Source organism: Chelonia mydas, chromosome 14, assembly GCF_015237465.2.
Source record: "Chelonia mydas isolate rCheMyd1 chromosome 14, rCheMyd1.pri.v2, whole genome shotgun sequence".
NCBI lineage: Eukaryota > Metazoa > Chordata > Testudines > Cheloniidae > Chelonia > Chelonia mydas.
Window position 1 is genome coordinate 24,769,080 of NC_051254.2, and position 23,015 is coordinate 24,792,094.

Genomic DNA, 23,015 nt, shown 5'->3' on the forward strand with positions numbered 1-23,015 from the left:
TCGACCCCTTTTGAAGCAAAGGCTCCGGGGATGATCTGGGGTCAACACCCCACGGAGTCCCCTGCAGACTGAAGTGTTTTCGCTATTGGGAGGAATTTTTACTTAAGCTCCCAGCTCCTGTGAGGCTGCAGTTTCAGGTGTGGCAGGTAAAGCACTTCTGTGAGGGTCTCCCAGGCACAGTGAGTGTCTGGCCATTACAGGAACTGACTCCTGGCAGGAGAGGCACCGCTTGGAGCAGAGTGAGCCAGGCAAGCCCCTGGGCAGGGGGTGTCATCCTCTAGCATGGACGAATATGCAGAAGAACATCGTCTTTACTTTTTTTTTTTTAAACTGAAAAAGAAATAATTATGAGTCTACTAGATGCCAGGAAGGGGGGGGGGAAGAATGCCCTCAGACAGGGAAGGAAAGTGAAGTTCTTTTCCTTTTTCTCTTTTCTTTTTAAACCAAAGGAATAAAATAAAAACAAAACACTAGCCTGAGTACTTTTAGGGAGAACAAAGGTAACAAAAAAAACACTACTTATGCTAATGACACAGATAGGGAAGGGACAACTGCTCCTTTGGTCAGAGGCCAAAGGTGGTAGAGAAGGAAGTGAGGGGGGTTCCACCATGCAGTGCTAAATAGCCTCGAGGCAGACCATGAGGGAGGGAGAGCACATGCCCGGGCTCAAGGGGACACTGCTACCAAAAATCTCTGATTAGAGGTGGAGGGGCACACAGACACCTAAAGTGGAGCACCCATAGGGACACTACTCGAAGAAGAAAATGAGATCATCAAGTAATAGCAATACAGAGTGTGCAATCATCAACTGCGCTAAGAAATGGGAAGATTCTGTGAGACGCTTCTATATGTTCTGGGTAGGTAGATAAGCAATTTCTAATGTGGAGGAGAAAGGAAAAGAACAAAGCAAGCCAGACATTCAGGGGAACTTCACTGTGACTCCAACTGGGAGAGAGGAAAGACTTGACTATGACCAGGAACACAGCAAGAAGAATTATTAAATAACAGAAAACCTGGAGGGCAGGCTCCCAGCAGGCACATTTAATCTGAATGTCCATGCTGCGTTTCAAGAACACAAACACTGCATCACAAAGGTCAGCAATTAATTGGTACAGCAGGCAAGACCTGGATCTAGAATTCAGCGATGCAATTTTAACAAAAGTCATATTAAAAGTTAACTTAGCAACAGGGCTTTGAACAGACCTCTTTTTATTGAGCATAGCTCTGAAAAATAAATTACTCAACCAGCAGACTTGTCCAATTTCATTATCTGGGAGCTAGCCCGTGACTTTCCTGGAAATGGAGGACAGCCATTGTCTGAAGTTTTGTTTAGTACATAAGCTAATGAGAGACAGCTACTTAAAACAGAAGCTAACCACGAATGCCAAGATTTCCAAATCCCAAAAGGGGCGGGGAGGGGGGTGGGGGTGGGAGATTTTGAAACTAGAATGGCTAATTCAAGAAACACCCTGAGAAAAGACTGCAAGTGCCCAGGTTAAAATCAGTGTCCCAAGGTGCCACGACATATTCAATACCGATAATTAACTAGCCATTAACTGCCAGGCACCAAGAGCAGTGAGAACTATGTTGGCAATAGGAGCACAAGCCTGGATTCACAAAGGTACTTCGACACTGAAGATCCAATTTTAAGACACCACTGTTGTCCGCAAAACTCCTGCTCAGCTGCTGTCTAACTCTGCAGGCATCTACAGTCACTCAACACCTAAGTTTTCAGGGTAAAAGTTCTTGGCACTGATGTTTCCGTCTTTGGGCAGGTGCACTGCTGACTCATGCTAGGTCTCCAGATGCATCTCTCCTGCAGGAGCCCCAGAGCGATCCAAAAAGTGGGAAAGGATCAGTGGAGCAGCACCTAGCTCACCTGTGAGGCCCAATCCGGTAGGCATGCTTAGAGCCCATACCAGATTAAGTCCCATTCAAAATCAGGCCAGAGAAAAAGGGGGTGGCCAATTTATAGCTTCTAGACAAGTGGTTAGAGCATTCACCTGGGACGGGGGAGATCTAGGTTCAATTCCCCACTCTGCCTGTGGAGGAGAAAGTATCTGAATAGGGGTCCCTCACCTCTCAGGTGAGTGATCTTACCACTGGGATAAAGCAATAAGGTAGGCACCACAACCACCTCCTCCTCTTACCATGGCACTAAGCAGCTGACTAAATCATTCTCACAAGAAACGGCTTCGGCACCTAAGCTGCCTGACTCCAGGAGAGGGACACTCAGTGTCACAAAGCTTAAGTCCCTTTGTGGATCAGGACCATCGCCCTCAGCCTTGAGACACAGCCTGTTCCCTGCGTAGATGTCAAAATTCTTTTTCCCTGCTTAAAAAAAGCTTTCAAAATCCCATTTAATAAAAACTCCAGACTACACACTTGAGTAGGACAAAGCATCTGTCCCTTTGCACTTGCAGTCACTATGCGCAACAGAACTCGTGTCATTTCCATGGAGGTCAGGCTGATGTTTCCAAACCAGGCTGCTTGCAGTTGGGCATCTACGTCCATCTTCAGGGATCTAAATAAATGGACTGATTGTCATCAGTGTTAAGTATCCAGAACTTGTTCTGAAGTCAATGGCAGCTGTGATTACTCAGCACCTCTGAAAATCAGGTCAGTTTTAGCTAGGTGCTTCATTTTGCACATCCAAGTTTGAAAACTGTGGCTTTAATCTCAGTCAACTCTATGAACAATCACTACTTGCTTCAATTCTAGTCCAACATGAAATCAACTTCAAGCTTAATGATAGCCTATCCCACAACACCAGAAAACTCCCAAGGAAAAGAGAAGGCAGGAGAAAGCCATGCTGAGCATTAAAAGCTTCACATTTCATCCCAGACTCCTGGGACACTGCCGATATTGTGCTGGAGCTTGTAAATAAATGCTCACTGGGACATCTAGGAAACCATTCCTGAAGTACTAGGGGCTTCGGTGTTTGTATTAATATTAGAGTCAGCTGCCAGTAAGAAACATAGATATGAGCCATCTTCTCCACCATTAAATGTCATAAAAACTGCAGGCTGCGGATTACAGAAGATGCTTTGGCCCCCAACTGAGCAAGCTACACACAGGGCCCAATTTATAAAAGTGCTGAGTGCTCGCAGCTCCCTTTGACTTCCTTTGCAGTTAGGAGTGCTCAGCAGTACTGAAGATGTAGCCCATAGCCTGTCTGCCGCAACCGCCATTCTCCATTGGGCACCAGAGGGAATGCTTCCATCACCACTGTTATCCAGTTAGTTCAAATGGAAAAGATGAAGCCTGCTGGTTCCTACTGGGGTTTTCTCAGTATCCCCTTCTTCCCCTCATTCTCCATTCTGGTTGGGATGGCATCAAGTTGGGCCCATTTCCCTCAGCACTAACGGGTAAATAAGAGATTCCTTACCTAGCCTAATACCTGGGAAATGTGATGGACATAATATTCCTGGAGTTTAGCAAGACTTTTGACATAGTCCCACATGACAATCTCATAAGTAAGATGGAGAAATGTGGGCTTGGCGAAACTACCATTAAGTGGAAACATAATTGGCTAAACAACCACAATAGGAGTAACTATTGATGGAACACTGTCAGATTGGAAGGAGGTCTTGAGTGGGGTTCCACAGGGATCTGTTCTGGGTCCGGTATCATTTAACATCTTTATTAATTATCTGGATTTAGGAATAGAGAACATACCGATCATATTGGCAGATGACACAAAGTTTGGGGGGTTGCCAACGCTTTAGAGGATAGAACTAAAATTCAGAGGGATTTTGATAAATTGGAGAACTGGGCTATAGATAAAATGAAATTCAACAAAGACAAATGTAAGGTGCTACACTTAGGGAAGAAAAATCAAATGCACAAATACAGAATGGGGGATAACTGGTTTGGCAGCAGCACTGCTCAAAAGGATCTGGGAGTTGTGGAGGATCACAACCTCAACATGAGTCAGCAATGTGATGCTGCTTCAAAGAAAGCAAATGCAATTTTAGGTTGCATTAGCAGAGGCATAGCATGCAAGTCACAGGAGGTGATAGTACCACTCTACTCAGCACTGGTTAGGTCTTAGCTGGAATACTATGTCCAGTTTTGGTTACCAATGTATAGCAAGGATATAGAGAAACAGGGAAAGATGCAGAGGTGAGTGCCCAAGATGATCAAAGGGATGGAATGCAGCCATATGAGTTGAGAGAGTTGCCAAATACCCAGAACAATATACAGCCAGTCATCATTTTAGCGGTTTAGCCAGCTAGGTTCTTTACAAGTGGATTTCAGTCTACTGGGTTATTCAGGAATGCTCATTAACTAAGGTTTCTTAAAGACATGTATCCTGATTTGTAAGGGAAAATGATCCCATCATTACCCATTTTTATCACACACCCATGGCAGTATGAAAAGATACAATGTGTAGCTGAAGCTGTAGATGCTGATCTGGTGTAAGCAGTTGCAAACTCATTGACTTCAGCTCCCTTGACCTTACTCCAGGTCTCACTCTGGCCCAGACTACGCAAACATACTATATTATGTGTAGCTGAGAAACAATTACCATAATTACATATACCTACTTATCAAATTGATCTCTACTTGATTCTCTACTTGTGCAGTGATTAGTTTAGAACCACAGCAGCTGGCTTTACACACACACACCCTCGCTCTTTCTCTCCTTCCCCCCATGGAACAGAAACATGTCTCAGCTGAGAATTGAGCCCAAGCCCTGGAGGGGAGAGATGGGGATGCTAAAGCCAGGATCCACCACAGACATTCACTATCCGCATCCCACTTTTAATCTGTAGTTTTTCTTCCAAACTGAAGCACAGTATGCATTGAGCTGAGAAACAACTAAACAAATCAGCATTCAGACCAGAGACGAGAGAAGGGTTTTCTCACCTGTGCAGATGTGCTGTTGAGTTTCTGCAGGCCATTCTCCAGTCGCTCCATTTTTGCTGTCAGCTCCTTGCCCTTTTTAAATAACAAATTTTGGTAGAGTTTGATTTGCTCGAGGAATGACTTGGGTGTGGTGTAGTTATAGCGACGTTCATTGCTCAGATAAGACCGGGACATCTCATTGACACTTGTATGGACATAGGCCATAAACTTGCTTATTGAGTCTTTCACTGAAAGCTAAAATGAAAGAGACTATATTTTAAACAAAACAAAAAGTAAGCAAATCTATTAATCATTGCCTTCTACTACCGCATAATTGACTGTGTAGCATCTCATTTGGGCTCTTCATTAATTTACTCTCTCTAGAATTTCTCCAGTTGCTTGTGCTCTACATTTGAACATACTGTACTGAGTAATTTTTATACTATTCATTTGTACATAATAACTCCCTTTTACTAATTAAAATAAGGACAGTTCTGTACAGACAGGAAAATACATACTCATTAAAAGAGACGTTCTAGACAATATGACTCAACTAAATACTATGTAGAAAAGCTAAATGAATAAATCCATTTAGCTGTTAATTGAGTATTAAGTAGCCGTCAAACTGAGCTACAAATGTATTTGCTCTTGAGAATACCTAAAAATTCTCAGACACACATGCAGCAAAGGAAGTATATTCTGGGGAATAATTATGCAAGTGTCAGCAGAGAGGAACCAAGTCTGGTTACTGTCCAGATTGATTTGTAAACCTCAATTTACTCTACCTAAGCCACCAACACAATCCTGACCCCTGAAAGGGAGGGATAAAGGGTGTGTGCGCGTGTGAGCGTGTGTGTGTGTGTGAGTGCACGCATGCGCACACACACAGTGTTCCCGGCCCAGCGCCTACTAAGGTCTGTGCCTCTCTCAGATGCTGGCCAATATCTGTAGCCCGTTCCAGGGCAGCTTGGTTTGATTTAGATTAGCAGGATACAGCACAGTCAGCAATTTGTCTACAATGTGTGTTTGGGAGCAGTAAAGCTGTGTCTTTTGGTGGAACGGAGGCTCTACTGTAACATTATTGGGAATTCGGTCTGAACGTACTGCTTACAGTAACAGCGGGTGCCTGCACCCAGTGGCTGAGTTACAGCCCTCTCTCACAGGGGAGTTCAGGCTGGGCTTAGACGCAGCAGCTTCTCACTTTTGCTAATGAAGCCAAGGCTACAGCCGCTCATGACTCGCTGATGAGATCACGGCGAGTGCACTGAGGCACTCAGGGTCCATCTCTGGCTGGAAGGACTCTCGGCTGACAGACCAGGAGCTGCAGAGTCAGCAGGGGTTACCTCTGCTGGAACCTTACCTCAATGTTCTCAGTTTCTTGCAGGAAGCGCAGGCTGACAGACTCCAATGCCTCTTGAGGCCACTCGTGGAACCAGTCTATCGCTGTGCAGTTCACCACCGCTGGGAATTTCCTGCTGCGAACTCTCAGCTTGTTACCAACGGGTGAGAAACAAAGAGCGACCTGAGGAGCAAGAAGGATAAGAGCACTGAGAAGAGGCAGGGCAGCAGGCTGGGAGGCACCCAACATAGCTGCAGCTTTGGGTTTTCCCTGTTGGGAGAATGACTCCCCGGGAGGATTTCAGGGTAAGATCAGGAGCCGCACCTAGAATGACCTCTTGAGGCTTTGAGCCTTTGCAACTTTGGCCGGTGCGTCCGCACTTGGAAATTCCATATAAAACAGCATAACCGAACAGCAAGCACTCCTTTCTCTCTGAAATAACAGCAAACTGCTTCCCTGAAGAACTGCTTTTGTAATGCCAACGGATCCCGGTCGTCAGCAGGCGGGATTGAACCTGGGACATCTAGAGCTAAATGCATGAGCCTCTATTGCATGAGCTAAAAGCCATATGGCTATTAGCTAAGGCTGTAAAGCAGACTCACTAATCTCTAAGTGGTCTCGGTGCCACTAGAGGGGACAGAACACCACACCCACAAATGGGCCAGAATCACCTTGCTGGCAGCACCTAGCAAACTTTCACTGTTACTCAATGCTGCATATTTAGGGCCTGGCTCTCATTCATACACCACTCTGGCAGCATAACGGGGCCTTGAAAAGGCTGTAAATAGATATAGACCCTAGGGTATGGAGTGGTGGAAAGGGGCCCTAGCATAGAACAGGCCCTTTATCTACTGTATCTTGTTTCAGTATGGCTTACTGAGTATTGTCATCTAACTGGCTTTTACAAACTCTGTCTCTCATACACAGAGCAGTATACAATACTCCAAGATCCTATACATGTCTATCTCAGGCTATGTAATCCAGCCTTTAACAACCTGATCACCCACTACCTCACAACCACCACCAACACACTGTTCTTTCTACATCCTTAGATTTAGGTGTGTAGCCTCTTGCAGTTGTCTGTGTTACTCTCTGTGTGCTGGGCAAAGATCAGGGTCCTAACCCTCAGGTACTGCCAGGCTATGCTCCATTATTAATTACTATTGTTGTTGTTATTAAATATTTGTATTATTGTAGGAGCCCTAGTGATGGGCCAGAACCCCACTGTGCTAGATGCTGTGATACAGGCCCTGAGTGGGGGGAGGCAAAATGGCTGTACATATTGGCATTTGCTCTCCTCCAGTCTGCTGTTCAGTCTGAGATCCACTCCTGTGCTGACAGCCCCTGTGCTGATCAAATCTGGGACACTCGATGTATAAGGCATGCTATAGTCTGCTTCTTGGTTTATTACACAGAGCGCAGATTTCCATTATTAAATGCAGTAAATAATTTAGCAACACTTAACAGCTGACCCCAGAACAGCTGTTCCCTATCATGTTGTTAAAGAGAAAGAACAAGGAAATGGAAACATGGAACCAGGTCTCAATGAATCAAAACGTTCCTCTCTTCGTGAAAAATCCAGCTATCCTTTGACCATAGGGTACATTTCCACGGGGGGCACTGGTCATGAGGGGACTCAGGTGGCCCAAAGAAGCCATAACCTTTCCACAGATGCCCAGCATAGATTCCTGTACCACAGGGGAACACTGTTGGTGCAGCTGTTCCCCTACCTCCCACTTTCCTGGCCTAGGGGATGTGTCTGGGAGACGGGGGCATGGAGCTCTGCTCTACCATAGCAACGCTGCACTGGGACCTCAAGCAGTGGCAGTATTTAATGCTGCCTGTCGGGAGCTTCACATTGCAGAGGGGCTGGGGCTGGCCCTCAGACACTTACGAGCTCCCTGATACTCCCCTTTCTGCTCCTGAACCAACTGGATCTAGCCTACATGAACAGCTGCCATTGACAGGCTGGATACCCAGTTCTCAAGCACGTCACTCAGACACAAACACAATGGTACAAGACGGCCAAGGAGCTAGTTTACACCAACACAGGTTGGGAAGCTCCTCACTCCCAGCCCTGTTTCACTGCCCTAGGTATGCTGCTGTACTGTAGCCTGGCTGTGTTCTCTGTCTCGCTCTCTACCTCTGCTTGCTGGTGGTGGTATCATTATTATTATTTATTACTATGACTGTTTCTGCAGAAGCACCAGATGCCCCAAGTTGAGATTGAGGTTTTATTGTGTCAGGCATGGTGCAAACACCTCGCAAGAGACACAGTCCCCACCCAGGGAGTTTGTGTGTGGGAGTGACACAGAGCAAGTCTCAACAGGAAGTGGGGCATTGAGCGGTGTCCTGCAGGAGGCGTGCTTGCTTTCAAATTCCTGCTGCTGCTTAGCTCCTTATCCCACAGTGCTTTCTCTAGCGACTAGGGGGGCCCACCCTTTGGCAAGTCTTTACACTGTTTTTTTTCATATTTTAGCAAGTTCAAATAACATGTGAGTGAGCTCCCAGCGGCATGTCTCTGTGCTGTGCATGTTCTAGGATCCCCTGAGCTCCCAATGTATTTACCACCTGTCCTCTCCAAGGCTGATAGCTTAAACAAAGCTATAGCCAAAATTAGGCATATTTCCAAAAGATCTTCCGCAAACTTCTCAGGAACCATGTTTCCTACCGTAGGATGCGGTGTGTGAAATTCTGAGTGCGTTTGTTTAGTTGTAGCAAAGTCAATATCGCACTTGCAATGTAAGGGTAGCCTCGTCCTGACAAGGAAAAGACTGGCTTCTCGGAACAATAACACTGTTTAGCACTGATGCAACCGCTGCAGATGTAAAGTGATAATGAGCTGGAGTGAAACAAATTATTTAAAAAAAAGAAAGAAGACTTCCTGTTGGGTAATGATTGGATTTATTGAATGATGACCTAATGTCCAACTGGCAGGCACAAAGGTTAAGGAAGTTGCCTGATACTCTAGCACGAGTCATTTTCCTATGCAATCCTACATGCCAATCAAATAAGAAACCTAGGGATATTAAAACCCAAAGAGTCTTAAAATGAATATCAGATTCCCCTCCCCGCCCCCCATATCAGATTGGGGTCTCTTTATTTATAAGACCTTCCAGATTTGAGAAGTTGTGCTATAGGTAGAAGCAACACTTTAGAGCTGAAATGTCAAAACTCATCTCCTTTAGTCTAGATGCCACAACTCATATGATTGAAGACAACTGATTTGAGTTCCCATAGCTGCAAAGCATCAAGTTACCAGGCTTCTATGATGTTAAGATGGCTCCTTTGGCCTAGATTTTCCAAGAAGCATTCAAGGATTTAGACATGTGACTCCAGGTCTAAATCCCAATGTACCACCTAAAAAATGGAAAGGTCTATGATATTTTAGCAGAGGTCTGTGGGGAAAAATCAGCATTTTTGGGGAATGAGAGATTGTGTTTAATTAAATATGGAGAAATGTTTAAAAAAAAAAGTCTTTAAGGAAATGTTATCAGTCACTGTGTCGCCTTACTAGTTCAATATATTAAAAAGATTGGACAGAAATTCCTAATCATCATATTACTATACAAAGGTACAGGGTGCAATTATCAGAGGTGGTACATTCCTTCAATTGAAGCGCTGTTTGATGAGTTTTGGACAATTCATGTATTCATAGACTTTAAGGCCAGAAGGGACCATTAGATCACCTAGTCTGACTGCCTGTATATCACAGGCCATGGAATTTCACTCTGTAGGGTTACCCTGCATTGAGCCCAATGGTAGGGATGTGAATTCTCCCGGGCATAGTCTTACCTTTAGCTGTCGTCGAACACGGTCTATGAAGAATTTCCAGCAGGTTTCCCTGGTGTCCACCAGTCCTTGGCTTTTGACTTCGTTTCTCACACTGCTGATGATGTTTTCAACTTCATCATCAGTGAAAAGATCAGGAATTTCACCTGGGAAAAATGGGATCACATTTTTACAAACTAACAGGCAAACTGGAATTTTTACCTTGATGGTATAAAGTTGTTTGTGGAGCCGAGCTCTCATACAGACTAGGTCACTGGATTCCATAGCACAGATCCAAGTGAGCCTCTTTCATCAGATTGGAGATGATATAGGAGTAAGCCACATCTGCCCATGAAGAGCTGATTTACTGGCAATTAATTAAACCAACTTTCGCACAACCTTAAAACAAGCAGAAGTTGAAAGTACTTTCTAATCTCAGAATCAGGATATAGCAACTGCATTGCTTTCTGATTGACTCTGCTATTTAGATTTCAGGAAATTTAATCCCCAATATGCCTTACACAACAGTGAATCATTTCAGTTTTGCAAAGTAATTTGTTACATATTCAAGTTCTGCAGCTCTTTAAAAATGCCATCTGCAGCTGTATTCAAATAAATGACAGATCACTATGGTTAAAAAGCTAATGGTACATTCAGTTAATTGCCAAGAATGTATGCATGCAAACAGAATTGTAGCGATTCCTTACTTTACTACTCCCTAATTTATCTCCTTCTGACCCCTGTCTGGACTGAAATGATCATTATCTGATCAGACTGCTGAAAATCTGAGCTTTATTTGGTACTGTATTAACAATTGAGGGGGGAAACAGCAGCTGATCAGAAACCAGCAAAATGTTACTCCTCTTTATTAAGTTATGATGATAAATACAACAAATAAAACAAACAAAAACATGCAACCAATTAGAAGCAAGCAGCCAAGTCAACCAATCAGAAAACATCCTTTCCCACTGAGCTGCTACAGACATTGCCATGAAAAGTCACAAGTTACCTACAGTTATTGCTTCATTTAAGGTTGCCAGGTGTCTGGTTTTCGACCAGAACGCCAGGTCAAAAAGGGACCCTGGCGGCTCTGTTCAGCACCGCTGACTGGGCCGTTAAAAGTCCGGTTGGTGGCGCAGTGGGGTTAAGACAGGCTCCCTGCCCACCCTGGCTCCACGCAGCTCCCAAAGCGACCGGCATGTCCCTGCAGCCTCTAGGCACAGGTGTGATCAGGGAAGTTCCGCACACTGCCCCCACCCTGAGCTCTGCAGCTCCCACTGGCCAGGAACTATGGACAACAGGAGCTGTGGTGGCAGTGCCTGTGGGCATGTGAACTGCACACCACGCAGAGCTGCCTGGCCATGCCTGCACCTAGGAGCCGGACATGCCAGCTGCTTCCAGGAGCAGCACAGAGACAGGGCAGGCAGGAAGCCTGCCTTAGCCCCACTGCACCCCTGACCAGGAGCTGCCTGAGGGAAGCACTCCCTGGCCAGAGCCAACACCATCCACCAACCTCCTGCCCCATGTCAGAACCCCCTCCTGCACCCTAATTCCCTCCCAGAGTCCGCACCCCACACTCAACCCCCCTGCCCCAGCCCTGAGCCCTCTCCTGGAGCCCGCACCCTGCACCCCCTCCCACACCCTAACCCCCTACCTCAGTTCAGAGCCTGCTCCTGCACCCCAAACCCCTCATCTCCGGCCCCACCCCAGAGCCCACACCACCAGCCAGAGTCCACTCCCACACTCCAAACCCCTCGGCCTCAGCCCAGAGCCTGCAACCTCAGCTAGAGCCCTCACCCCCTCTTTCACCCAAACCCCTGCCCCGAACCTGCTCCTTAACTCCTAATTTCTGGCCCCACCCTGGAGCCCACACTCCCAGCTGTAGCCCTCATCCCCTCCTACACCCCAACCCCTGCCCCAACCCAGTGAAAGTGAGTGAGGGTGGGGGAGAGCGAGCGATGTAGGGAGGGAGGCTGGAATGAGTGGAGGCAGGGCCTCAGGGAAGGGGCAGGGCAGGGGCGGGGCAGGGGTGTTTGGTTTTGTGTGATTATAAAGTTGGCAGCCCTAGCCTCATTGGGTTTGAGATACCAAGGTATTTCCTTGTACCTAGAATAGGGGATAGCCCCTGCATCCCCACTACCACATGAGGTAACTCTGGGGAAATACGGGCCTTCAAAAGCAACCATAATATCATCCTAATGCCACAGAAACAGGATCTATCCCTTTTCCAGTCATGGGAGCCAGCAGGCCTTCTAAGCCAGTGACACATAATCTTTTCTCCCCTCTGGTCCATGGTTAAGCACAGGTAGTCCTCGGTAAGTCGAAACGTCGTAACTCGAAACCACCATCCATTCTATTGAGGACCGAGTGTCGTAAAGTCTAAATCAACTGTCGTAAGTAGAATCAGGGTGTCAATTAGAAATGTTGTAAGTGCCGTTCATCATAAGTCCAACGTCGTAAAGTCAAGGACTGCCTGTATACACTTTGAGCTGGACGTATATCTGCACTACCTCTCATGGAACTAGTGTGCTAGAAACAGAAGTGTAGCTGCTGCTGTAGCACATGTGCCAGGATGGGCCAGCCACCTGAGCAGGTACCTAGGTTCTCAGCTGGGACTGTATTTGGGGCGGCTAGCCCCTACCTCCGCTTATGCCTCTGCGGCTAAACTGCTATTTTTAGCACGTTAACTTGATCAAAGTTAGTATGGGTATGTCTGTCTGAGTTGGGAATGACACCCCCAAACCCTTAGGTAGCCTGGACCTCCTTAGTCGTAACCATCTCCAGGATACAGGCAGCTTTCTCATACAAGGATAAAGACAGACAGACATACACACACATCCCCAAAGGAAAGACCAAGAAAACTCTAAGGAAGAGAATAAGCAGGAAAGCACCAGGCCTTCCTCCTCCTTCTGTGTACTTCCAGTGGGTGGCCACAGCATCAGCCCCTCCCCACTTATCCTCCCCCATTTTAAGCAAGGAAGGGTGAATCAGACATGGGCAAGCAAAGGGGGACAAGGAGAAGGGGGGTACAATCAAGATCGCCACTCTAGACAGATGGTGAATGGCGGAAGGAGTCCCCTCCGCCCTGCCTGGGGCTAACGGACAGGGAGGTCTGGTCTCATGGGTCCTTCTAAGCAAATAAAAATAATTCCATGTAAGGAGCCAGAGGACCTCAGAAGCCCATTATACCACCCCGTCAAAGTCCTCACTGATCAGCTAGCACTGACTTGCTGTCAGAAAGATCATGTCTTCGTCTCAGAGCAGACCCATTGAAACAAACCGGCAGCCCTCTGGTGACTGGAAGGGAAACAGAAAGAAAGACTGTGTGGGCCTCCTCCATGCTGACAGGCAGCTACAGTGCTGTAATTAGGGCTGGGGGATGCTCATGTTGTCCCCGCAGGAGGGCAGCGCGTGGGGCTGCAGGGAGAACTATACACAACACACAATTTACCCAGCAAATTAAACCCCTCTTCTGGTTAGGAATTATCCACAAACAGTCTCTGGCATCTGCAAATTCATTTGCTGTTCAGATTGTTTGAACACTATATGAACAAATTTCAGACAGTGGTCTGTCCACAGACTTCACTTCAGCTATGAATGCAATACTAATATTCTATGTCAACTCTTGATTATTCACTATTTGTGGTGTATCATTGGTCACCTACGTCCATTGTATTGATTCTGTGCCCTGCTAAGCTAACTGAGAGTGAGGTGAAATGCAAATGCTGAACTCACATGCAAATGTCATGGTCTCCACAGAAATCGGGGTATTCATGGGAAGAACAGCTATTTACCAACCACACAAAGACCAGCCACACACATTTGTCTAGAAAAATGAACAAGAAAGGAACGTGGTTGGACTGAATAGCTATCTGACATTCGAACATGTGGTCTTTCAATGGCTTTGCATTAATCACCCAGCTCTCACAAAGGGTAGAGTCAAATTCTTTAACCAGGACTAGTGGGAGTTATATCATACCACTAAACTGCCTCTCATCGGAATGGACACTGCACATCTTTCAATGAAACATTTCCTCTGACTCTACACTCCACTAGCATATTGCCCCACACAGAAAAGACTTAACAATTATAAGTAGAATTAAAGAGCTTTGAAAGTAGGGCGCAAACTAACTGACTGGGTCACAGATGTCTGAGAAGGCCAAAATCTTCTAGCTGCTTTCTTCCCTGAGATTTAATTTACAAATTGTGTAGCTTATTTTGTTCAGTTATCACTTTTAGCAAATGTTACAATCTCTTCTATGGAACAGCTGCAGACATTAGTATGTGCACATTTATGTGGAAAAGGAGACCGGAAATAAAATCAATGAGATGCATACCTGAAGCTAACAAGTCATTTACCAGCACTAAGAACCTTTCATCAGACACCTGGGCATCAGTCATAAGGAACACAGTGCCAACATTCTTCACTCCAGTTTTAATATACTGGTTTGCCAAGTCTGCCTGTAGATTGAAAAGAAAGTAAAGCGTTTGTGTTTATCTAGTGCAAAGTCTCGGTCACAAAGTGCATTTTCATTGGGGACATTTCAAGCAGGATGTTGCCTGTTCAAAATCTTCTGATCAACTGAAAACAAAACAATCAGAATTAATTAGCATGAAGGTTGTTCTTTATATCTTCTCCACTTTATGGCAGAACATTTCCAAGGGTACTGCTAGTATTAATTAATTAATTATTATTAGCTAAGCATTGACAACATGCTCTATGCCATACAAAAGACAAATAAAAAGGCAGACCCTGAGAAAACTATACATCATTTTCTGAATCATTTTATTCAGGAAATGATCTTTTTAAAACCTTTCTGATTGGAGACAGGGCATTTCAAAACCACAGATTATTGCTGAAGATGGAGCACTGTTGCTATTTCTGTTAAACTTGGATGGCAGAATCCCTGATTAGTTTGAAGTATAGATCGTGTCAGATTGCAGAGACCTTTCTACACAGTGATCTGCTGCTGGTGGCTGCTGCCACAATATTTGAAGTCTTGTGTTTCACAAATTATGGACCGCAGTGAATCATATATGTGATGGGACAGAGGTATTTGGGAGATGATCTCAGTGGCTGGATATGCTGTTCTTTCTGTCCCTATTCTCTACTTGTCCCTTTTTATTTCAGTGATAACAAAATAAAAATAAAATAACTCATTTCTTAGTTGAGAGCCCCCAGCATGGCATGTTCCCAACACACTGTGCATTTCCACTGCATCATTTCTTCTCCCCTGTGGAGGGCATACTGGGAATATTTTTGATAGGACTAGTTAACTGTGCTGTTTTCCTTCCTTCATCCCTTTCCATCACAAAGCATACAAGTGCAAATAGATTCTGCCACGCCTTTATGATCGCATTTGCGAGAAGGGCTCAATTACTATCTCAAAGTCACATGAGCCCTCTAACATAGACTCATAGACTTTAAGGCCAGAAGGGGCCATCATGATCATCTAATCTGACCTCCTGCACATTGCAGGCCACATAACTTCATCCACTCGCTCCTGTAATAGACCCCTAACTTTTGGCTGAGATACTGAAATCCTCAAATCATGGTTTAAAGACTTCAGGTTACCATTTACTCTAGTTTAAACCTGCAAGTGACCCATGCCCCACACTGCAGAGGCAGGCAAATAAAAAAAAAAAAACCCAGGGTCTCTGCCAATCTGAGCCAGGGGAAAATTCCTTCCCAAGCCCAAATGTGGTGTTCAGTTAGACCCTGAGCATGTGGACAAGACCCACCAGGCAGACACATGGGGAAGAATTCTCTGTAGTAACTCAGAGCCCTCTCCATTTAGTGTCCTGTCTCCAGTCATTGGGGATTTTTGCTCCTGGCAGTCACCAATGGGCCACATGCTATTGCAGGCAGTCTCATCATACCCCTCCATAAATTTAGCAAGCTCAGTCTTGAAGCCAGTTAGGTTTTTTGTCCTCACTGCTCCCCTTGAAAGGCAGTTCCAGAACTTCACTCCTCTGATGGTTAGAAACCTTCACCTAATTTCAAGCCAATACTTGTTGATGGGCAATTTATATCCATTTGTTCTTGTGTCAACAATGATACTTAACTGTAATAACTCCTCTCCCTCCCTGGTATTTATTCTTCTGATGAATTTATAGAGAGCAACCATATCTCCCCTCAGCCTTCGTTTGGTTAGGCTAAACAAGTCAAGCTCTTTGAGTCTCCTCTTATAAGACAGGATGATCAGAGGAATGGAAAACCTATTAGCACTTCTCTGCACCTGTTCCAGTTTGAATTCATCTTTCTTAAACATGGGAGACCAGCACGGCACACAGTATTCCAGATGAGGTCTCACCAGTGCCTGGTGTAATGGTACTAACACTTCCTGTCTCTGCTGGAAATACCTTGTCTAATGCACCCTAGGACTGAATTAGCCTTTTTCACGGCAGCATCACATTGACAGCTTGTGGTCATCCTGTGATCTCCTATTCACATACATGTATTCATGCTAGCTCTCATCAAGTGTGTGTGAGTACAAATAGCAGTGCAGCCACAGTAAGATGGGGAGCAGCAGCAGTGCCATGCTGGGTACAAAAGCAGTGGGGATATACTCAGCATGGCTTAGCCATGCCGCCGCTGCTGCTGCTACCCATGCTACCGCAGCTACATTGCTATTTATACTCGCACTAGCTCAACCAGAGCTAGCGCACGTGTGTACGCGAGCTGGGGTGTCACACCCCTAGCTTGAACTGTAGACACAGCCTAAGATACAGGGATGTCCCCATTACCATGGTAGCTGAGCATCACACAATTTTCAATGTATGTATCCTCCCAAACCCTATGAGGCAGGCCATGGCTCTTATCCCTGTTGTACAGAGGGGGAACTAAGGCACAGAGAGACTATCTGACTTACACAAGGTCACTCACACAGGGAGGTTGTGGTAGAGCCGGGACTTGAACCCAGGTGTCCTAGCCCTAGGCTAGTGCCCCAACCACTGGACTATCCTTCCTCCCCTTTTCAGAGTATCTACCTCATAATTATGAACATGAAAGGACACTATTATTTAAAACACAGTAATAGCAAAAGCTGTCACTGTGATTCCGGGTTTTTTCCCCCTACCAACTCAGCTGGACTTTCCCATTAGTTCATGTGCACAGAATACAGTGGGACTAGAAGGGCACTCAGGATAGTACATTGACCCTTGCTTTTGAAACACATTTAGAACTTCAGTAGGCAAATATGGTTCTACCAAACACAGTCAGTTGTTACATTTCCTACAGAATACCTAGAATAAGTGAATTATAACAATGTTACAGGTCAATGGCAGACTAAACCATCTTGTTCTTCTAGACCCAAGAAAAAATAATTAACCAGTATTTTTCATAAATTCCTGTAGAATGGGTACAGAGTGCAGGGGGTTGGACTAGATGACCTTCTGGGGTCCCTTCCAACCCTGATATTCTATGATGATTCTATGAAGGGAATGTCAAAAACCTTCCGCCATCACAGAACCTGAAACAGGAACATGCTTTGAGAACAAGCTTCTGAACATAAGAATCAGAGTATAGTCTTTGTGGGAAGAGTAGGCTATCTAACAAATGAGGAGGTCAACCCCAGATTATCCCAGGAACCTTTTCACGGGTGGAACTGAATGGGTGAGAAGAGATAGGCTCAGGATGATTACACAGACATGTCAGAAAGCAAGACAAACTGATCAGTGCTGCAAAGTTATCTGAAGGGAGAAAATGATGTAACGTTAAATAAAAACTCCAGTGATTCCTCATAATACATTTGATTATTAAATAAACAATGTCTAAAAGCCAAATCTTGCAGTCCCCACTGAAGTCAAACCCTAAATAAGAAAGCAAATGCATTTAAATATGTGCTTCCAAAACTTGGTAGAGATTTGCTGCTGATTTGCTATCACCAGAGCCATAACTGGCCTCTCAGTGGAAGCTGTCCATTCCAGCAGGAGCCCCAGTCTGATGATTCAGGACAGGACTTGGACAATGTAGCTCCAGTTTGCCTTGGTGGGAAAGCAAAAACAAGTAATCTACAATCATTTGCCAGCAGGTAAAACATTTATAAATCATTCCATTTGCATAAAAAAAAAAAACCTGTCTCACAGCTTCCAATTCACTGTTTACCAGAAAATGTATTGTTAGGATCCATGTGCTGTTTCCAACTCTTATAGCATCCAGGAAGTTGGAGATGAACTGGATATGACTTAATAAATCTCTCCCACGTCTAGCTACATCATTCCATAGTTGATTACTCCTGGGTTGATTAAGTATCCTTTTTATTGTCTTAAAAATAGTAATAATTTATTATTATCTTCATCATCATCATCATCAACTCTCTATAGCTCTTTACAGGTACAAAGCCATGAGAAAACATTAACTGATGAATTTTGGAGAGAATGACCGTTCTTTGCGATCTGATTGGAATCTCTTTTCATTTACACTGGAGGTTTCTCCAACACACAGAAAAGACAAAGCTCTGTATGGAAGAAGTACAAGTTTCTGTTTCCTCTCCCTTCCCACCTTTCAACGCCACCTACCTTCAGGTCAGGGATTCCATAGCCTTTCCTCAGAGTGATCTGGAAAACCTCCAAGGAGCTAATGAAAGCTGCAAGTCTTGTCAGGCTCTGCTTGCCACTTCCACCTACACCAACCAACAGGACGTTTCCTCTGGGGGATTCTAAGATACGATTGATGCGGCAACTAAATTGAAGCATACAGAATCTCTGGTCAAGAAGACTTTTTTCCATATGAAGCATTTCAATACATATTTTACTGAGTAACAAATTAGACTGAGAATAGGAGCAGAATCACAGCAGTGGTGCTAATCTAAGGGGCACGTTTGCACTCGATACTCTTTGGGTGAGATCTTTAGTAAACAATGCAACCAACCAGTAAATGGTTCTATGGCAATTCAGAGCTTCCCACCTCAGCTATTTCTGGATTCATATGCTGTGTTATGATGTTCAGGAACATCTTACAGTAAAGGTCAGTCCTCCATTTACATGGAACATGGGTCAAACCAGAATAATTTGCTGGGTAAATGTGCTCTAATTAGTCCCGCTAGTAGACATTTCCTCTCAGAAAATTTCCAAGGATCCACATTAACCATGGGCTTGATGACACTGGTGAGCTATTAGTCACATGGGGAGTCCCATTATGTATTATTAATATCTTCATGTATCTAGATCAGTGTAATTCCCTTCTAGGAAAGCTCCGTCAATATGTCTTCCTTATCAAAACTACTAATTCTTTAAGGGCCAGATTCTGTCATCCTTGCTCAGACTGACACATGGAGTAGTCTCACCAATGACATGCACAAGGATGGGGCACTAAATAAAGATTAATCGATTATAAGGGCAGATCACTGTGATCATCTAATCTGAGCTCCAGTGTAAACAAAGGCCAGAGGTCATCCCTGAGTTAATTCCTGTTTGCACTAGACTGTATCCTTCAGAAAAAGTGTGCTAACAAAGAAGAGTGAGCTAATCATGTGAAGATGACACATTTCTGAGAACATTCAACAGGAAATATTGTAGAAGTAAATCACTGAACTCTGCGATGGAAAAATTACTTGCTATTCCTTGGCATCCTTGTTTGTTTATGACACAATTTATTTAAAACAGTTTTGTTCAATGAGATACTTTCCTTTAAATTGTCAAACAAGTGGCTCAGGCATGGGGATGGAGTATGTTGGTGAAAACTCCAAATTCCATCAAAATATCTTCAATGTAAAGGCAACCTACAAAGTTTTTTTAAAGTTTCTCCACTTTTTTTGCATCTGTGATTCACGGTTCAGGGAGATCCACTTCTGCTTTATTTATTTTGGTCAGAACCTCTGTTTTCATGATCGTTTAAATTAAAAATAGTGGCTCTAACCCCTGCTCAGAAAAACTCAGAGTGAGAGGAACTTAAACTCCACCTCTCATGACATCACTGCTATCTGTGGGTTGAGCAGATGCAAACAGCATTCCCCTCTGTCTGCATCACACCTTCTTCACTTATACATTAATGACACAGTCTCTTGGCTACAGTTGTTACAGGGCTGCCTCCCAGCAGGGGAGGGGGAAATCTCACTCACTAGCCAAAGTTTAGATCCCAGTGCAGTGATTAACATGGCCATGGAGCCTGCGATGTCGCTATTTCACCAAAAGCGAAATGACACAAGCTGCTGAGATCATGGGGCATGTCCAAGAAGCTAACTTCAAGGAGATATGGGGAAATGGCAGGAAAGGGTTTATTTACTTTTTGGAAATATAAGGAAAATTTAAATGTACATGAAACTTGTGGTAGCAGTTAGACTGCAGGTCACCTTTAAAAAACATTAGGGTAGTGGCAGATTGACCCCCCCGAGGACTGAAATCTCCTCTACACAACACTGGCTCAGCAAAGACAGTGGCAATGCAAGTTCCACCCAAAACTAGCGCTCCTTGCCCATGTGCTTCAACTACGGCCTAGGGAGGCCATCATGAAAGGCATCATGGTGCCCAGGCTCATCAGTATATAGCTTTTCTGTTGACACTGCCAACAACTGAGGGCAAGTGGGATAAGGGGCTTTTAGACACTTGCCCTGAGATCCAAACTGAGATCATTACCTCGGTATTCCAGAATAACCCACATGCTTCTCCATTAGTTAACTTTACAGCATGGCAGATTTTGCCAGCAATAAAAAGTATGAAAGCATGATCTGATAGCAAGCATCCAGAGGCATGCCTATCCCACCTGGCATGCACAGAGAGAAATAGTAGAGAGGTTTTCTGGAAACAGTTCCATTGTCTGCCTACATCTATGTCTGGGCCTTAATTTCTATACAGCAAAGCCAACAGGATAAAATACTGATTTTTAACTGTTTGCAATCAGTTGGGATCTTTCTTTTGAAGATTTAGACCTGCTGTTATCCCACTTTTCATTCGGGTAGCTAAGAACACAATGAAAGCACCAGCCATTTTTGTTTCTCTCCAAAGAAACTTTAACTACTTGTAGTTCGTATTCCATCAGTCCGCTCTCCCAGAAACGTCTTGAATAAGAGAATAATTCATTTGCATTTTAAATAAGGTCAGGACGCCACGAGACGCCCTCACTAGACTCAGCTGGCCTACTTGTTTAATTTCATTTCTCATCAGGTTCTTCATTACTTTCAGAGCAATACGCAAAACACTGATAAAATCAGTAATTATGAAAGTATAGGTGTGTGGGTGAGGCCACAGAAATGTTTAGTGATTAGCACAGATGGATTTGAGCTCTTGAACAACTTGGTGATTTAGCCACTAACTGTATTTAGCTCCTGAAGTTTAGGAATTAAATCTTGGGTAAGGACTACCAGCTCATATCTGTGGTACTGTCTGACAGACCATCTGCCGGGGATAAAGGAGGAGAGGAACAAGGAGGAATGTGAAAATAAACTTTAAAAATTAGAGCTTTTTCTCTTGATCTTTTACAATATTTACAGGGAGGCTGCAATCAGATTTGGTCCAGCAAGTCCTCTCTGGTGCACAGGGAGCACACACAAGAAAATGACAGAGACAACATTTACATCACAATCTGAAAAAATTCTAATACCCAGAGTGCTTGTGTGTGTGTCTGCCTTATGCATGGAATACAAAATCAAGTACAGTTTGATGATCCAAGCAAGCCTTTGCTGAAGATAAACTGCTACTTCATAACTGAATGGAATAAAAGCATCATAGCATGAAGCAATATTATGGTTTTATTAAATATCAAGGCACTATGCTGCAGGAAATGAAAGGATGGTGAGCTCCCAGGACTCAAAGGAGTAGCTGGGTAGATCAAAGGATTGTATCTGTTGTTCTTTTCTATTATAGTAATTGGATTGGTTTCCTGGTACTTAAGGAACTGTGAGACCACCCTTTCCTAATGAAAAAGTACTGCTTCAGTGTAGCTAATGGGGCTCTAGGGCTCTGTTAGTTCAGAGATTCTTATATACAGTATATATACTCACCGGGTAACATTTTCAAAAGAACCTAGACTCCCAACTCCCATTGATTTCACTTAGATGAACCTAATTCACTTAGGTGCTTTTGGCAATCCCACTAGGCACCTATCTGCATTTTTAGGTGCCTAAAAAACTTTAAAAATCTGATCACAGGAACCTAAATTCCATTGACTTGCAGTAAGACTTAAGCTGCTAAGGGCCACATTTTCAAAGGTATCCAGTGCCTACAGGTGCAGACATGTGCTTAGTGGGATTGTCAAAAGGGCTTAAGCATTTTAGGTGCTTAAATTCCATTGAAATCAACGGAGGTAGGCACCATATCTGCTTAGAAACTTTTAACCATCTGCCCAGGCACCACTCTGCAGCTTTAGGCACCTAACACCTTTGAAAATCACTTGAAAGTGTGACATAGGCCTGAAGGTTTCAAAGTGCTTGCTAAACATCAGTGAGAAAAGGCTTCCAATACCCCCTAGGAGATAGGAAATCCCCAGTGGACAGATGAGAAACTGAGCAGAGATTAATGTCCGCTTTTTCAGCTCTTCCTGACATCATCTGTGATTATGGCTGCTCATCCCCTCTGAAAATGTTAACAGAAATGCATTACACAGACCAGCTCCAAAGACATTTAGGCTGATGACTCTGTGAGAGTACAAAGATAGAAAATCTCCTTACACATGGCACATGGCATCTTCAAAGAGCACCAGATTCATGACAGCATTGACCTCATTGTGGTTATCCAAGGCTTCCACAAGGATGCGATTCAGTGACTCCCAGGTCTGAACAGGCATGTATTTGGGTTCCCCAATGCCTCTAGCAAAATGGCAGTACATGTTCATCTTCTTGGTCTCCTCTATAGTCTCCTCGATTTCCTGCCATGAAATGCAAAAGGGAAATACAGAATGTCCTGTTCCTATTGCAACAAAGGGAAAGCTCTTTTCAGGAGAACAAATCAATGCAATTCCTCCCCAGGTGAGATGAGGGGCAAGCCTAGTTTGAGGATCCCACTTGGTTTAGATGTAACCTGGCGCCTAGACTGAGGTAGCTGTGTACAGGCTCATTGGCAGTTCCTCAGACACCATGGGGACTTCAATGGTGAAAATGTAGATGCCTAGGAAATTTAG

General features: G+C 44.4%; 1 protein-coding gene across 3 annotated transcripts in view; it reads right to left on the reverse strand.

The window, feature by feature from the left end:
* DNAH9 (dynein axonemal heavy chain 9) overlaps nt 1-23,015 on the reverse strand; it is a 379,511-nt gene that overhangs the window by 191,453 nt on the left and 165,043 nt on the right. For all 3 annotated transcript variants that reach the window (XM_037913877.2, XM_043527698.1, XM_043527699.1), the window contains 6 exons: nt 22,567-22,763; nt 18,482-18,644; nt 14,299-14,422; nt 9,986-10,128; nt 6,212-6,373; nt 4,873-5,106 (listed from right to left, as the gene is read on the reverse strand). In XM_037913877.2, coding sequence (XP_037769805.1) covers nt 4,873-5,106; nt 6,212-6,373; nt 9,986-10,128; nt 14,299-14,422; nt 18,482-18,644; nt 22,567-22,763 — 1,023 coding nt within the window. The remainder of the gene's footprint in view (nt 1-4,872; nt 5,107-6,211; nt 6,374-9,985; nt 10,129-14,298; nt 14,423-18,481; nt 18,645-22,566; nt 22,764-23,015) is intronic.